This window comes from Lepidochelys kempii, chromosome 6 (genome assembly GCF_965140285.1).
Source record: "Lepidochelys kempii isolate rLepKem1 chromosome 6, rLepKem1.hap1, whole genome shotgun sequence".
NCBI lineage: Eukaryota > Metazoa > Chordata > Testudines > Cheloniidae > Lepidochelys > Lepidochelys kempii.
The window spans coordinates 23896073-23914525 of NC_136385.1; the positions used below are offsets into that span (position 1 = coordinate 23896073).

Sequence of the window (18453 nt, forward strand, 5' to 3'; positions counted from 1 at the left end):
CAACTTTTGTGGAGGTTTTTGTTTGCTTATTTTTTTCTTTTTTTACAATTTGTTTCCCTGTTTCTACTGGATTTTTTTCCTCTCTTGTTGATGTATGAAAAAAACAAAGAACAAGGGCCACTAACTGCTCATATAGGGGAAAGAATGACTTTAGTAACCTTAGTCTTTCGAAACAGTGGGGGTGAGATTTTTCAAAGCAGCCTCAGATTAATGGGTATCCAAATTCCTTAGGCAGTTTTGAAAACCTCAGCCTACATACATACAGGGGGAAATCAGTGTAGGGCATTGATCTTTGTGGTTCTTTGGCTGGACTTCTCTGAATCTTTTAAATTGACCTGTTCCAGTAGATTTATGCGGCTTTACTTTCATCCGCGTATTCAAGGTACATGATTTTGTATGTGACCAGGATAATAATCTCCAGTACCTATAGCTGTCTGACTAGGGCACAAATCTCCAACCATTGTAGAGCTGACTGCATATTGCATCTGTGGATGTCACTATGCTCTGCCTTTTCCAATGACACTGTTTCCATAGTAACCAATATAACTTCAAAGGGGGCAGGGGAAAAAGCAGAGAAGAGTGAGGAATAAATAAAGCGAGTGGCATAAAGTCTGTGTGAAATGGTATAAGGACCTATAAAGTTTTTTGGGTTTTTTTTGCCTCTTGCCTTAAAACCAACATGTGACTACACTACTTACCAGTAATACAACGATCCCAAATGCATGCAATAAAAACTTGATAGGATGCCACACTACCATAAGACACTCATTCCAACAGAACAGCTGCTTTAAGAGAATATTTCAGGATGTACATTTTAGCACTTAGAAGAGAGGAAGTGCTATTGTTCAGGTAGCATATGCAAACTTAACTTTGCCCCTTTTGTGCCTGGGCATTACAATACATGATGCTATTATTTCTATACAACCCCTGGCTCTCGTTCAATGCTCACATTAAAGGATGATATGGAACGGTCAATGCACTGCTGAGCACATTGCATAGAATCAGATAGTACTCCCTCAGTGTTTTAATGTGAACCTAAATTACTTGCTGTGCAATCTTCTTTTCTTACAAGTCTGATCCAGCAAAGCACTTATGCAGGTGCTTTTCTTTAAGCATGACTGCACACTTAATATCGAACAAGTGTTGCTGAACTGGGGCTTTGGTGCACTGGGAGATATCTTCTTAAAAGCATTATCATTATTAAGAAAGCTAATGGACACATATGAGCCCTTGTAACTCTCAGCCAAACCGTAACTATATTCCTGGAGCACAGAAAGTCACATGTTCTCCTCGAACACCTCCCCGCTCCTGAGTGTCAGCTTTCTAGCCTAAACCCCTTTGGTGCTACAGCTGTGGTTTTATTGTTGCTGGGTATTTTTAAAGTGGCAAGAATTACTTTATAATAGGAAAAGGGTTTTTCTCCTCTCCTCATTCTCAACAAACGGGTGGATTGTTTTAAACTCAAAACTTAAAAATCACCTTTGGGAGATGAGGCCAGGTCAGAGTTACGCCACTCTTGATTTCTCAGTCGTAACATTTCCCCACAAGCAGCTCTGCACTTTCTCACATGGCACCCCTTAGCGCTGGGGGGAGCTCCCTGCAAATATCGAGGAATGAAAACAACACACATTCTGAACATACACATGCACATACTAATCCTGGCTCTGAACACTGACAATGGGCAAGTCATTCAGCCAGCCGGCGTCTCAGTTTTCCTCATCTGCGAAACAGTGGCTGACCAGTGACCGACCTCACTGGGCTGTTGGGAGATCTGAAGATAAATAACACCTGCAAGGACTGACGGTGAATAAAGACACCCTGCTTTCCTTTCCCACCGTCTTCTGCCTTGACTGGAGATGAAGAATTCCACAGCCTAATTCCCTACAGGCTGTGAAAGAGACGGCACATGTACACAAGGCAGAGCTCACAGGTCACATCCACCCCATGGTAGCATTAGTGTAGATGAGGTGCTAGTAGCCACCAGCATTTTAATCACGTCAGCGACATCTATTTTCAAGCCCCCTACTAACACAAGCCCCCACCCCCCAGCATTATTAAAATCAAAAGAGAATAGAGACAAAGACTGACACGTCTTAATAAATAGGAAGGGTTTTATTTGTACTCCTGAAGTAGCCAGATACAAACACACCCACAGGTTGTCTTTGCCCCCAAAGTACTTCCACCCTAAATAGATAAGACAGGCACAAGCTGTGAGGGGATACAGGCACAGCACTGCCAAGCAGTCAGAAACTATGAGTGGGGCACCAAACAATGAAACTGGTTTAAAAATCTTGAGATTTTTTTTTTCTTGCCAAAAAGTAAGAGCTTTGGGATTTTTTTCTTTGCCTTCTGGTTTGTGAGCCTTAGGGAGGGCTCAGCTCACCTCTTCAACCTTTTCTCTCCAAACATAAGGGCTAGAAACTTACTCCTATTATTTTTTTTTAATGAAAGCTGGGATTCTCTCTTAATCCCCTGTCTCCAGGAGCTGGGGCTTTAAATAAAACATCAGCTATTATGAGACTCATGACAGGAGTGGCAGAAAGTCCCTACAAGTGTGAGGGGAGCCACCGGTGCCCGAACCATGGCCCTGTTCCCGCTGCACTGCCCCTTCTCCCCAAGCCCCCTCCCTTGCGCTGCCCGTTCTCCGAAGGCCCCGCTCCCATGCCATCTCTTCCCCTCAAAGACCCTGCCCCCTGCTCGCTCCTCTCCACTTCCTCCCCCCACCCCGTTGCTCGTGGGAAAAAGTGTGGGGGCCATGGCCCCCTGGTTCCCTCTTTTCCAGTGCCCCTTACTCATGATAAATTCATGAGAGTTGGCAACATGGCAGGCACAGGGAGGTGAAGTGATTTGACTCAGGTCACGCAGCAGGGCAGAAGCAGACCCAGGATGCTGCTCTAGCCCACACTGACTCTCTGGCATTTCTCAGCCCTTCTGGAAGCTAGTTTCATGTTGTTTAGTGCTGACTCTATAATTATTAACTAGAAGGCATGGGGGTCTGGGATTAAAGTTCCACTTGCACTCTGCGTGGACTCCCTGCCTCAGTGAAGCAAGGCCCACGGGCACCACCTTGACCGGCGGTTGATTCCGCTGTGTCTAGGCAGGGACACTCCATTCTGAGCTAAGGCCCGGGGTCCGTTTCCATGAGGTCTTCTTGCTAAGGAAGCTGCCCCCCCAGGATCTGGTGACTGTCTTTGCTGCCTGCTGAGCCACAACAAAGCCTGTGGCAGGAAACAGCTGCTGTAACCCACAAGACTTGGGTCCCGCTCAGCCCAGGTTTACGAGAAGTGCTGTGCTCACAGGCATCTCCTTTACAGCTGTGCAGCTATTTAACTTGGAGCTTGTCCTGCACCACATTGCCAACAACCATCTAGAAGGGAAAGCGTCTGTCTGGTTTACACCAGCAGAACCAGAGTCCCATCCAGGCATCAATAGTAACGTCCTTAAGGTCTCTCCTCCTTCAGTCCAGATGCCCAAGTACCAGCTTAGACTTAGATGACAGTCCTCACCCAGGATCATCTAAATGAATTTCCTTCCCAGTTGGCATAGGAGCAAGGTAATCCTGAGGGTGCTCCTGTCCTTCCCTAGTGTGCGCGTCTCGTTCTAAACTATAGTAAAATGTCACGTTGTTTGTTGGTTCGCATCCTGAAGGCAGGGGCCTTACTGGGGCAAGCCACTTGGCTAGAGGTAAAGCACTGGGTGCTGGGACCTGTAGTCTCTGTGGGCTGCTCCTTGGCACTAAAGAAGAAGGCACCCACTCTGTTGATGCAAGCTAGCTGTGGCTCTTGGGCTCCTAGCAAGCTGACAGTTCTGCCCCTCAGTTGACCAGAACTTGGATTCCACTGGGCTAAAAGCCAATCATCTCTGAGTTCTTTTGCCCCAAAGAGCCCCATTCTCTGTACACAGGTGAAGAAGAACTTCTTAATACATGGTCATGTAGAGAAAAGTCGCTGAAAGTTTTGAGTGGTTTGCTTACCATGTTCCCTTTTATGTAGTATGTTTTTATTTCTGTTCAAGTCAGCCAGGGTCACCTGAAGACCAGAGCCAATGGAGCACTCTACACAAGAGAGAACTCTCTCTCGAAATGCAGAATTAATTAGCTAACCCTCTCGCTGGGTGATTCAAACCTTTTCAGATTCACTTTGCCAGGAGCTCTTCTAATTAGAAGGGGTTTAGCTCTCCTAATTACTTGGGAACTATAATAAAGTGGGGTCTTTTGATAAAATGATGATGTGCTGGGGGTAGCGGGTAGCAATTTGTCTTGGAGATGGTTGATTCCAGCTCATGAATAGGTCTCATAATTGGGCAAGAATATCCTGCCTCTTCAACCTTTTATGTACCAAAGAAAAGTGCCTTGGGCTCATTATCCATGTGGGCTGCTCCCACTTTTGAAATGAAAATGATTAATCTCCTAACAAGGAAGACGAGGCCTGCGTGTGCTGGCAGTGACTGAAGAGATCCCACCGCCACCTACACACACCACAGAGCAGGCTTTTTCAGTGTCACATGTTTGTTTTGTTCCTCGTTACCTCCCATCTGTACAATGCTGATGCTGCTCTTCCCCTTGTCTTGCAATCCCTCCTCTCCAACACACTAGCCATGGTACCCTCCCACTCTGGCTGGCATTGCCACGCATCAGTGAGAAGACAGAATTACCTTTGTTTCAGCTCCAGGGTCACCCAGTGTTCTCTCAAACAGCAAAGCCACCATCTTCTCACACCCCGGGCAGAGCAAGTTCTCTGCTTACTACAGGGTGACACTCCGAAGAGATGACACTGGACTCCAGCAAGACTCCACTCAGCTAAGCTAACAGATGCATAAGGTTGGCATTGTCAGACTCACCACTCTCCAACCTGTCATTGGCAAAGGCCCAGATTATGTGGTGCTTGAAACCCTGGGCATGAAGTTTTTTACTTTACAGTGCTCTGAGTGTGAATTTATTCCACCACGCAATTGACCAAACTGCGTCCCTCAGGCTTCGAGGACGATACGCCTATTCCAGTCTGCTTTAGAAGAACAGTGGTAGTAGTTTCAGAGTAGCAGCCGTGTTAGTCTGTATCCGCAAAAAGAAAAGGAGGACTTGTGGCACTTTAGAGACTAACCAATTTATTTGAGCATAAGCTTTCGTGAGCTATAGCTCACTGCATCCGAGTGAGCTGTAGCTCACGAAAGCTTATGCTCAAATAAATTGGTTAGTCTCTAAGGTGCCACAAGTCCTCCATTTCTTTTTTAGTGGTAGTAGTGATGACTCTCTATTAAATGTTTTAACTTTCCTATGCGATTAGAGACACCGAGGAAATCACCCACTTTATGAAACAGTGATCTGAATGAACTCTTCTCTCCTGGGAGCTTCTGCAGTATAGCCTGTTACCGCCCATAATTATCACCCATCAAGGTATAGCCACATAACCTGTCTCCTTAGACATTCATTAAGCTACACAGTCCAAGGATGGTTTTGGTGAGTGCCTACCCTGCAGTCTCAACCCAGAATGTGAAAATCAAGGTGAGTTCTTTCTGTAAAGATTCTGCAGTCAGGAATGAGTTAACAGTTAAGTTATTGATACATAAGCTTGAATAGAGTCCAGCTCAGTCTCCAAATGTTGCATTGGCTCTACAGGACTACAAGAACAGTAAGTATAAAGGCTTATTATAGTAAACGGCAGGTGAGGGGATTAATGAATGCAACTGTGATGACAGATACAAACAATGCACTTCCGCACAGCTCAACTTCCAGCTTTGTTTCCATTGTTTACCAGGGACAACCGCTTGTCTGGAGATCTATACAGCACACAGAGACATCTGAATAATATACTGTAAATAAATATGTCATCATGGTTGCTGTTAAAAATCAGGAGACCTGATTCTGAATGCTCTCAGGGAAGATATCTCATAGATAAAAATGGCACCTTTTTACTCAGTCACTTTTCAGAGCAGAGCCACATTTTAACTCTCCAAATAGCAATAATGAACAAAAGACTGCCTAGTCCTTTTGGGTTAGTGTCAGTTACTTCTTGCTTACGTACATGACATTCTTTGTCCTTCCAGTGTATCAAGAGTGCAAACAAAAATTCACTCAGCTATTGTTCTTGCACCTGTACAATGGTCTTAATTTCTTGAAAATTAAATAAATTCCTTGGCTAGTGCTGTTAAATCTGTCTCAATCCTCTTGTCCTGCTCACTCCTTCCCTGCAATGCAGAGTTGAAATCTAAAGCAATTTGGTTTAGGAAGGCTTAAAATGTGTTACTGGTAATAAGGAAAAACAGTCCATAGGGAACTGTACTGAACCTCTCACTTGGAAGGTGGGGGGTGCGTGTGTGTGTGTACACATGCACAGTATCACAGTAGCAATGCTATAGTCAAGTTGATGCCTTTATTTCTAGATGCTCAAAACTTATTGGAAATTGTTTTATGTGGCAGCTGAAGTTTGTTTGTGTGTGTGTGTTTCTTCCTACAAAATGAACATTTTAGATTAAAATTCTATTTGGCAACTTTTGAGTTCTCAGAACACGTAGGCTTGGAGATAAGGGGGAAAAGTGTTTGGTTTATTTAGTTAATTTCCCATTTCATGTCCCATGCAAAACATTTTCTTACTTTTCTTTATGCTTGAATAAAATGGGGGGAGGGTGGTTGAAAATCCCCCCCCCCACATATATTAAAAAAAAAAAAGTTGAAAATCAAAGTGAAAAGGCAGGGAAGGAGAACCAAGCTGAGGAGAGTGGGGAGGTGTGTGACTTATTTCTCTCTTCTCCCTACCCCTGGTTGTGAAAACTCTCCTTGATCCCCACCAAAATGGTACTCTGTGTGTTGGTCAACCCCCTGTTCTGGATTTTCATCACCCTGGTGGTGCAGATTTGACAGTAGTGGGTGAGCCGTCCTTAAACACTGGGCAGGGGGAGAAGCTACTAGCAGGAAGGGGTAAGATCAAATATTTGGGGGGAAAGGTGTGGGGGGGTGTACTTTTATCTTAAACACTCCTGAGAGTTGATTTTCTTTCTATTTCCTTTCTGCCCCATCATGGAAACCTTGTTCAACCCAAAGGATTTTATCCTCCCCACACTTTAGAACCCCCTCCCCACATCCCATCTACAAAGGGGAGGGGAGGGGGGAAATGGAACTGGCTGCCTTCTGAGCTGCTCTTAACTCTGCTGAGTGTCACCACTGAGCTGCCATGGCTTATTACTTTCACTTTGCCTCTCCAGAGCCTAAATGCTGCCTGCATAGTTTGCCCAGCCTGTGGAGGGAATGACTAGGGTTGGACACTGAAACCCTGCCTCCTGTAAGGAAGGATTATTATACCCATTGTGCATGTAGGAAATTAAGGGACAGAGACTAAAGTGACTTGCCCACGGCAGAACCAGGAATTGCACCCAGCTCTCCTGGGTCTCAGCCCAGTGCCTTAAAGAATATGCAGCCCTTCTTGAGAATTGCTGGGTTTGTTTAAATAAGGGCTTTGCTCCTTCCTGTACCATCTTCTCTTAGTTCATGATCCCATCCTGATGAATCTTTCCTGGCAACCGACTGTTGCCAATGGAGAATTGTGACTTCACTGCAGGTCTGAGGAGAAGGTGTGCATGTCTTTGTGTGAGGACATGGCAAGAGCCAGCCCCATCGCAGCCAGCAGCATTAGCTCTCTGACATCAGTTCAGCAATGCCTGCACCTTGTTTGTAGCAGGCAGCTCTTTGTGAGGCAATCAGAGGTATTGCCCTCTCTCCATCTGAGGTCTTGTCTCCTGCCTCCCCAGTGACCCCAGTCAAAGACGTGAGATGCTCTCAATGCTGCGCTTCTGACCAAGGAGGCGTTACTAGGTAACCTGCCGTGAGTTGGCCTCTCTCTGAAGCGTGTGTATGGTGGGTTGGAGCATGTGTGATCTGCAGTTCATTTTCATTTAACTGTTTCAGCTTCCTCCATCACGGCTGTTGGACCCTGGCCGGGAGAGCTTTGGGAAGATGGAGAACCGGAGGCGAGAGCTCCTGGATGCCCTGTGGGAAGAAGAGGAAGAGGAGGAGGATGGCGTGGCTGCCGGTGCCTCCTCCAGCCTCTGCCTGAGCAAAGCAGAGGACGTGCAGGTAGAGATGCTGGAAAAGGCCAGGGAGCTCTTTCAGTTGTGTGACAAGGAGGAGAAGGGCTTCATCACCAAGCTGGACATGCAGGTAAGGGGAGAAAATCCTCCTGCTCTGCTTCTAGACAGGAAGCTATGGAACCATGTGTGCCATGTGTACTCAAGGGGGCCTGCTTTACCTCACACTGCTGGGTGCTCTTGGTCAGCCCATGTATAACCTCTGTTGTCTCATGGCCCCTCTGAGGTGGACTGTGCCAGTAGCCCACTGGAAAACAGAGAGAACTGAAGCAGAGTGATTTTTTTTTAAATAACATTTTGATGGAAATTTCTAATTTTGGGGTGGAGAAGGAGGAAAGGTGTCAGAATTTTTCCAAAATTCACCCCCTTTACCATCACCACTACCCTGGCCTGCTCTACGGCGCGGGGCGGGGGATTTCAGAATTCTGACGCTTCTTTTCAAACATATTGTGTCCCATCTCCCCACCACGGCCCCCATAACAAGACACATTGCTTGATTTTTCTCACTTTGGTTGTACCTATAATTTCTGTGGATGGTCTCTTTCCTTTAAAAACTAGCTCCAGGACTGAATTATGACTGTGATCTGGAGAGAGACATCTCTCTGCTTTCTATTTTGAGTTAAAATCTTGGGGTTTTACAGCTGTATCAAAAGTTGGATAATTCCCTTTAGTGTACATACGAGGAAGGTCACACTGGGATTCTGTTCTGTCCCAGCTTTTTCTGAACAATTAACATTACCGGCATACACTATGTTTAATAAACAAGAGCTGTTGAGTCATTTTGTATTGGGCTGTGCAATGCCTAGTTTCATGTGCTTTTAATAAGAGGTTTTATTAAGCTTTAGCCATAGCTGTTTGTTTAACAAGCACTACTAGGATCTCTGCTGTGGTTTTCGTTATGTGTATGATGGTAGCTCCGAGGAGCCCCAGCTGAGATCATGGCCCATTGTGTTGGGCGCTGCACACACACATAGTAAGAGATAGTCCCTGCCCTGAAGAGTTAATCTTCTTTCTCCCATCCTTTGTATATTTAGGTTTGTATTATTATTCTCCTTTTACCAGGTGGGAACTGAGGCACAGAGAGATTAAATGACTTGCCCAAGGTCACACACAAAGGTTGTGGCAGAGCTGGGAGTTCAACCCAGATCATCTTCTGAATCCCAGTCCCCAAGACCATGTGTCCTCTTTGATAGGAGTAGCATGGGTGAGGGAGCTGATACCCATTATACCACATTGTTATGCCATAAGCAGTCCTTCTAACTGGTGTTGATGCTCTGAGAGAGCCACAGCCAGCCCTCCTCAGTCAGAATGACAGGAAAAGTCCAGTAGATGATGGAGGACAACTAAAAAGATAACAGGTGGTACTGGAGGAAGTTGGGGATAAGGGCCGATCCTGGAAGAATGCTCCTCAGAACCAAATAACACGTAGAAAGCAAAATGCCCTCTGCACAGTCCTGGCCATTAATCTAGTTCCCCGTGCTGATGGGCATTCCAAACTACTTCATACTGGCCCAGCTGCATTGTCTTCACAGTTGCAGCATCTCACTCCCAGTAGGGTGAGTGTGAGGGCACTGATCCAAGCCCAGTGGGAGTCATTGGAAAGACTTAAGTTGGGCTGTGGGTGGGTCCAGAGTTTGGTATTTATTTTGTCCCTCCTCCTGTCTGTCCAGCGGCTGCAGAGTGAACTGCCCCTGACCCCAGAACAGCTGGAGGCTGTCTTTGACAGCCTGGAGCAGGACAATAATGGGTACCTGACGCCTGTCGAGTTCAGCATGGGACTAGGTAAGAGCAGCAGGTAGACGTGGGTAATGTGTTAAAATGTATATAGGAGAGATGGAGCAGAGCTTATTGGCTCTAAACCCTCACCTGCCAACTGCCTGCAACAGTTGGCCCATCCTTCTTGTTTCTTCTCCACCCTATGTTAATATTAACCTAGGTCATGTGTGTGTATCATAACCCTGAGATGTCTCCCAACCCTCCTAGGCATTCCTGTCATTCCAGTCCTGTAGAACATTCCTTTTATCAGCTTCTGCAGTACTTTCACGTAACTGCCAGCCACATCTCTGAACCTCTCTGACTGGCCACATGCCATGCCTGGGCTTCCATCAGCAGGCAGGAAATCCCAGGTCAACCGGCTGCATAAGGAACATTATTTTCTGAGGGGACAAAATCTGCACCTTGGAAATCAGCTCCATGCATAGATTTCAAGGCCAGAGGGGACCAGTGTGATCATCTGATCTGTCCTCCTGTACAACACAGGCCATAGAACTTCCCCACAATAATTCCTAGAGAGTATCTTTTAGACGAACATCCAATCTTGATGGCGAATCTGTCACCACTCTTGGTAAGTTGTTCCCATGGTTAATTACCCACAGTAGTAGAGATTTATGCCTTTATGGATTTATATAACGCAGCACTTCAGCTGTCCTGTGTGCTGATGAAAGTGCTGTTAGTTTGATAATACAGTGAAGAGAAATGAAGCCCTGCTTTTCTGTTGGTTACAAGTACTCTTTATTAGCCACTAGAAAATGCTGGTATGGTAAACAAGTCCACAGTGCAGTTCAAGACACAACTGATGAGGGAGAGGAATGTTTATAACAATAATGACCTCCATGACCTCCACTCCATTCCTCCAGCTGGTCATGAAGTCTTAGAAAATACACTCCCTGTTGGCTCTGATTGTTTAAATAAGAGACATTTCTGTATGTGGTGGATTGTGTGGCTAGGCTACGTGGACAGTTTAACGGCTCTCTGGCTTGGAGCAGAGGGGTAGTGTATGAATCAGGGCCGAGATTTTCCAAAAGTGACTTGGCATTTGGAATACTTCAATCTGAGATAAAAATACTCAATAAATAAAAACAGTAGGAAATAAAATAACTAATAAATCAAAACGAAAACAGTAAGAGAATCAAAACATGCTACTATGTCTAAACAACAGTGTAAAAGAGGCAAATAGAGTCAAAAAGACTTCCTTTAAAAATTGGAAGTCAAATCCTGGTGAGGAAAATAGAGAGGAGCATAAACTCTAGCAAGTCAAGTGTAATTAAGCAGGCCAGAAAAGAATTTGAAGAGCAACTAGCAAAAGAGACACGGACTAACAGCAAAAGCATTTTTTTTTAATACATCAGAAGGAGGAAGCCTTCCAAATAATTAGTGGGCAACTGGACAATAGAGGTGCTAAAAGAGCACTTGGGGAAGACAAGGCTGTTGTGGAGAAGCTAAATGAATTCTTTGCATCAGTCTTCACTGTAGAGGATGTGCGGGTGATTCCCACTCTTGAACCATTCTTTTTAGGGGACAAATCTGAGGAACTGTCCCAGACTGAGAAGTCAGTAGATGAGGTTTGGAACAAACTGATAAATTAAACAGTAATAGGTCATCAGGACCAAATGGTATTCACCCAAGAGTTCTGAAGGAACTCAAATATGAAACTGCAGAACTATTAACTGTGGTATGTAACCTATTATTTAGATCAGTTTCTGTACCAGATGACTGGAGAATAGCTAATATGACATGGATTTTTTTTTAAAGGCTCCAGAAGTGATCCTGGCAATTAGAGGCTTGTAAGCCTAATTTCAGTACAAGGCAAATAGGTTGAAACTGTAGTAAAGAACAGATATATCAGACATGTAGATGAATATGTTGGGAAAGAGTCAACATGGCTCTTGTAAAGGGAAATCATGCCTCACCAATCTATTAGAATTCTTTGAGGGTACCATCAAGCATGTGGACAATGGTGATCTGGTTGATACAGTGTACTTGAACTTTCAGAAAGCCTTTGACAAGGTCCCACACCAAAGGCTCTTAAGTAAAGAAAGCAGTATTGGGATAAGAGGGAATGTCCTGTCATGGATCAGTAACTGCTGAAAAAACAAGCAACAAAGGAATAAAGGAATAAATTATCAGTTTTCACATTGGAGAGAGGTAAATAGGAGGGTCCCCAAGGATCTGTACTGGGACCTGTGCTGTTTAACATATTCAGAAATGATCTGGAAAGGGGGGCAAACAGTGAGGTGACAATGTTTCCAGATGATACAAAATTACTCAAGATAGTTAAGACCAAAGCTGACTGTGAAGAGCTACAAAGGGATCTCACAAAACTGGCTGACTGGGCAACAAAATCGCAGATGAAATTCTGTGTTGATAAATGCAAAGCAATGCAAGTTGGAAAACATAATCCCAATTATATATATGAAATGATGGGATCTAAATTAGCTGTTACCACTGAAGGAAGAGATCTTGGTGTCATCATGATAGTTCTCTGAAAACATCTGTTCAATGTGTAGGAGCAGTCAAAAAAGCTAACAATGTTTGGAACTGTTAGGACAGGGATAGATAATAAGACAAAAAATATCATAATGCCAGTGTCTAAATCCATGGGACAACCACACCTTTAATACTGCATGTAGTTCTGGTCACCCCATCTCAAAAAAGATGTGTTAGAATTGGAGAGAGTACAGAGAAAGGCACCAAAAATGATGAGGGGTCTGGAACAGCTACTGTATGAGGAGAGATTAAAAAGACTGGGACTGTTTAGCTTAGAAAAGAGACGACTAAAGGGGGATATGAGAGAAGTCGATAAAATTGTGTGTGGTGTGGAAAAAGTGAATACAGAAGCGTTATTTACCCCTTCAGATAATACAAGAACCAATCACCCGAAGACATCAATAAGCAGCAGGTTTAAAACAAACATAGTAAAGTACTTCTTCACACAACGCACAGTCAACCTGTGGAAATCGTTCCCAGGGGATGTTGGGAAGGCCAAAACTATGATGGGGTTCAAAAAAGAACTAGATAAGTTCATGGAGGACAGTTCCATCAATGGCGATTCGTCAAAATGGCCAGGGACGCAGCCCCATGCTCTGAGTGTCCCTAAGTCTTTGATTGCCAGAAGCTGGGACTGGACAACAGGGGATAGATCACTCGCTAATTGCCCTGTTCTGTTCATTACCTCTGCAGCATTCGACACTGGCCCCGGTCAGAAGATAGGATACTGGGCTAGATGAACCACTGGTCTGTCCCAGTGTGGCCATTCTTATGTTCCTATGAGATACTCTACAGGTCCTGGTTTTAAGAGGGCAGATACTCAGTGCTTTCCCTTATCTCAAGTTGGGCATCCAAAAATGGAGCCACTCAGAATTGGTAACCACTTGTGCAAACCTTGGCCCAAGTGTGTGTGTTACCGTCTCCTCAATCTAAGGGAGACCCTTCTCTCAAGACAAGGTCATGTTGATTCTATGGACCCACTTACTCCATCAAAATTAACACAACAGACAGTGGGCCTGATTTATTGCTCTGTTACTCCAGTCTGGCCCATTGAAACTGGTGTAAAACTGGAGTAACTTGGTGGTCAATCAGGCTCTGTGTCTTTAAGAGGAATTCTGAATTCCTATTCAGGGGATTTTAAGAGAGACCTTGAGGAATAGACCTGGACAGCAGGAAGGGCCTCTGGTATAGTGTTTGACACTAACCAAGCTGAGCTGGGTTTTGGTTTATAAAAAACTGCAGAAACACACAAGTATATTGACAAATGTCTAACCTGACCCAGCTTCTGTGTGTCCTGGTGCTTCCTGTGTTCTGCCTCTTTCAATTTTAAGCTCTCTGGACCAGGGACTCTTTATATGAGTAACTGGCATGTGGCCGGGGTGAAAGTGAGCCGGTACGGGCCAGTACGGCGTATGCAGCCCATGTTAAAGTGCTGCCACCCACCTGTTGGCAGCCCTGCTGGTAGGGTCCATACCGGCAGGGCCGCTGACGGTGGGTGGGGGAGGAGAAGGGGCACCAACGTTAAAGCGCTGCTGTGGCAAGGGACCCTCCTTTAACGTTGCTGCCCCTTCCCCACCCCTGCTGGCAGCTCTGCCAGCAGGGACCCCACCGCTAGGGCTGCCGACAGGTGAGCCAAAAGGGGCAATGACGTTCAATCGCTGCCACAGCACTTTAGCATTGTTGCCCCTTTCCCTGCCCTGGGCCGCCGACCCGGGGGGAGGGGCAAAAGAGCAGCTGCCCCAGGGCTGGCGATTGAAAAGGGCCCAGGGCTCCCAGCGGCCAGGGCCTGGGCCCTTTTAAATTACCGTCGGAGCTCCGGGTGGCGGAGGCCAGGCAGCTCGGATGGACCAGCTGGGGGAGACTGACTTCCCCCCCAGCCCCGCCCCTTCCATCCGTGGCGCCGGTCCCCGTACTGGTAAGAATTTATTATTACTTTCACCCCTGCATGTGGCATATGGTTGGCCAGATAACAATAATGGGAGATAAGCACTGCCAGGTACTCTGCTCTCCTGGATTGCTCTGAGGTTTATGAGTTAATCCGATCAGGCAGGAATCCCAGCAGGCCTGCCTTCCATACCAGACTTGGCACTTTATGCTGGCATCAAGCCTGTAGGGTTACAGCAGTCACTTCAAGAGCAGATAGTTAAACTGTTGCTACTAGAGAAGGATATACTTTTATTACAGTGCAACCCACCTATTTCCTGGGCATGTTCCACATGTCAGAGAATGGCAACTGCCTGGACATGTTTAAGGCCTTTCACTGACAAGAAAATTGAGACTGAAGTTTTCATAGTCTATGAATTGGCACAGAGAGCACTGACCAAGGCTGTTAGGGGCAGGCTCAGAGGAATGACGGGATCTCATTCAAAAGAAAACAAAACACTGTGCTTTACTGCAGTGTGTGTCATACAAATGACATACCAAAACACTGTCTCTAGGTAATGGAAAGGATGCAGTAGACATGTGGTCTGAGCATGCAGCTTGGAGCCAGGAAGGATGGAGTTAAGATTCTACTCTGCTGTTGACTTGAGGCACAGAGGAGTTGGGTGGTTTCCCAAGAGTCATAAATATATTTCAGGACAGGGATTAGAACCCAGAAGTTCCTGGCTCAGGAAACTAGACTCTGGCTCCCTGTGCCTCTGCTTGCTTATCTTTAAGTCCATACTGGATGGTTTTTGGTTTTTTTTAAAGCTAGAATCATGGAAACGCAGGGCTGGAAGGGACCTAGAGAAGTCAACTAGTCCATCCTCCTGTGCTGAGGCAGGACCAAGTAAACCTACACCAGCCCTGAGCAGTGTTTGTCTAACCTGTTCTTAAAGACTTCCAATGATGAGGAATTCACAACCTCCTTGGAAGGCAGTTCTCTGAGCTTTAACTACCCGTATCTCAAGAAGTGTTTCCGAATATCTAGCCAGAAATCTCCTTTGCTGCAGATTAAGCCCATTGCTTCTTGTCCTACCTTCAGTGGACATGGAGAAAAAATTGATCACCATCCTCTTTAGAACAGCCCTTAGCCTATTAGAAGACAGTTGTTAGGTTCAGGCCCCCCCCCCCACCCCCAGTCATCTTTTCTCAAGACTAAACATGCCCAGTTTTTTAAGCTTTTTTCATAAGTCAGGTTTTCTAAACTTTTTATCATTTTTGTTGTTGTCCTCTGGACTTTCTCCAATTTGTCCACATCTTTCCTGAAGTGCAGCGCCCAGAACTGGACACAGTGCTCAAGCTGGGGCCTCACCAGTGCCGAATAGAGTGGAATAATTACCTTCTGTGTTTTACATACAACCGTCCCATTAATACACCCCAGAATGATATTAGCCTACTGCATCACATTGTTGACCCATATTCTGTCTTGATCCAAGATCCTTTTCAGCAGTACCACCACCTGGCCAATTATTCCCCATTTGGTAGCTGTGCATTTGATTTTTTCCTTCCTAAGTGAAGTACTTTGCATTTATCTTTACTGAATTTCATCTTGGTGAATTCAGACCAATTCTCCAATTTGTCAAGGTGGTTTTGAATTCTAATCCTGTTCTCCAAAATGCTTGCAACCCCTCCCAGCTTGGTGTCATCTGCAAATTTTATAAGCCTACTTTCCACTTCGGTATACAAGTCATTAGCGAAAATATTGAATAGTACTGGACTGAGGACTGACCCCTGTTGGACCCCGCTAGATATGCCATCCCAGTTTGACAGGGACCCATTGATGACTACTCTCTGAGTATGGTTTTCCAATCATTTGTGCATTCACTTATATTAATTTCATCTAGACTGTATTTCCCTAATTTGCTTATGAGAATGTCATGAGGGACTGAAGCCTTGACTTCACTATGGGGGTAAATCGACCTAAGTTACGCTACTCCAGCTAGGTGAATAACTTAACTGGAGTCAACATAGTTTAGCTCAATTTACTGTGGTGTCTTCACTGTGCTGCGTCAACGGGAGACGCTCTCCTGTCGACTTCCCTTACTCCTCTCGGGGAGGTGGAGTACCAGGGTCGACCGGAGAGCGCTCTGCCATCGATTTAGTGGGACTTCACTAGACCTGCTAAATCAACACCTGCTGCACCGATTGCAGCCGCCTCAATCTGTGAAGACAAGCCCTGAGTCAAAAGTTTTACTAAAATCAAGATATATCATGTCTTCTGTTTCCCCACATCCAGCGGTAACCCAGTTAAAGAAGGAAATCGGGTTGGTTTGGCATGATTTGTCCTTGACGAATCTGTGCTGACTATTTCTTACAACTTTATTATCCCCTAGGTGCTTATAAATTGAGTGTTTAATCGTTTGTTCCAGTATCTTTCCAGGTATTGAAGTTACACTCTTACTCAGAGGTGGGCAAACTATGGCCCGTGGGACCCTCCTGCCCAGCCCCTGAGCTCCTGGCCCGGGAGGCGAGCCCATTGCCCCTCTTCCCCAGCCTCAGCTCACTGCTCTGCTGGCTCAGTGCTCTGGGTGGCGGGGCTGCGAGCTCTTGCCAGGCAGCCCAACTGCAGAGCCGCGGGGGCAGTCAGGAATGAGAGGAGGGGTTGGATAGGGCGGCGGGGGGCAGTCAGGGGACAGGGAGTGGTGGATGGGACAGGGGTCCTGGGGAGGCTGTCAGGGGTCAGGGAACGGGGGGGTTGGATGGGGCAGGAGTTCCAGGGGGGCCATCAGGGGGCAAGAAGCATGGGGAGTCGGATAGGGGGCAGGAGCCAGGCCATGCCTGGCTGTTTGGGGAGGCACAGCCTCTGCTAACCAGCCCTCCATACAATTTTGGAAACCCGATGTGGCCCTCAGGCCAAAAAGTTTGCCCGACCCTGCTCTAACTCCAACATAAGTGATGGGCTTGACGCAGGAATCACTGAGTGAGGTCTTCCGGCCTATGCTACACAAGAGGGCAGATTAGATTGTCATAATGATCCCTTTTGGCATTAAAATCTTTTTTTTTTTCCTAGAGAGAGCCGCTTGATGTATTCCTTTAGAAAGAATTTCCTGCCCACTCATTTCCATCTCAACTCCCAATATTTTCCACCTTCCTAGTGCAGTGCTCCGGATAAACTGAGACCCGAGGAGAGGGAGTCATCTTTGCAGGGAGGGGGCCTTGTTCAGAGAGCTGTACTCATTTTGTTCAGCATAGTACCTGGGGAGACGAGCGGCGTGAGAGGAGAATTATTAATATTATGGTAGAACCGGTAGAGGTCCAAAGTGAGATCGGAGAGACTCTGTTCTAGGCACTGTACAAGCACATAGCGAGAGACAGGCCCTGCCTCAAAGAGCTTTCTGTCTAAACAGACAAGGTAGACACAGGGCAGGAGAGAGGAAGGATTTTTATCTCCATTTTACAGACTGGGAAACTGAGGCACAGAAAGATTCAGTGACTTGCCCGAGATCACTTGCCCGAGATCAGCTTGTGGCAGAGCTGGGAATTGAACCCCCCAGTGCCAGTCCACTGCCTTAAGTGCAGGCCCACCCTTCCATTCTTATAATGCCTGAACTGTGGTGTAATGAATTCAACTCTAAATGCACATCACCTGAAAGTCCTGAATTCCTGAGCCTCCAGCAGGGGGCTGCTTCAGCTCTTACTAGATACTGATCAATTTCCTCCCGTTCATAATGATACAAGAACAGGCTCTCTGTTTGCTATCTGAGGGCAGTGTTTAATAGACATCATTGGATTTGGCCATCTCTACTGGAGCTGGTTCAGGCTGCCCCTCAAAGCTTTCCTAGTGTTAAATATAGTGTGACCACCGGCTCCCTCTTCCCTCCCTCCCCCTTCCTGCAGGGAAGTTCATCGGGATTGAGCTGTACCAAGGGTCTGGGAGCACAGATCACTCCAGACTCGAGGAGACCTTTGAGTCAGGCTGGTCAGACGACTTGGACCAGACAGACGACGAAGAGGAGAAGCGATTTTGTTCAATGATGGAGCAGCTCAGCGCAGCCCAGGTCTTTGAAGAGTAAGTCTCAAATCTCAAATTCTGTCCTGGTCTGATCTTACAGTAACAAAACCTCAGTGCTTCAGCATGGACCGAGAGAAGTTGACCTGGCACTGCTGGCTATCTTCAAGGACTTGCTTTCAGAAGTGTTGCCTTAGCACTTTGTATCCCAACCTTGTGTCAAGTTCATGTGTTGCCTT

At 46.1% G+C, this 18453-nt stretch overlaps 1 protein-coding gene across 6 annotated transcripts in view; it reads left to right on the forward strand.

Moving 5' to 3' along the window:
* The window catches only part of CRACR2B (calcium release activated channel regulator 2B), a 90341-nt gene that overhangs the window by 21253 nt on the left and 50635 nt on the right, over positions 1–18453 (forward strand). For 5 of the 6 annotated variants that reach the window (XR_012159316.1, XR_012159314.1, XR_012159317.1 and 2 more), the window contains exons 2-4: positions 7898–8149; positions 9747–9858; positions 18103–18274. Coding sequence is in view for 3 of the 6 variants with exons in the window: in XM_073347162.2 (XP_073203263.1) it covers positions 7898–8149; positions 9747–9858; positions 18103–18274 (536 nt within the window). In the remaining 3 variants the exon portion in view is untranslated. Of the gene's footprint in view, positions 1–7762; positions 7805–7897; positions 8150–9746; positions 9859–18102; positions 18275–18453 lie in introns of those variants that run through there. The other variant, XM_073347163.1, reaches the window with a different exon arrangement.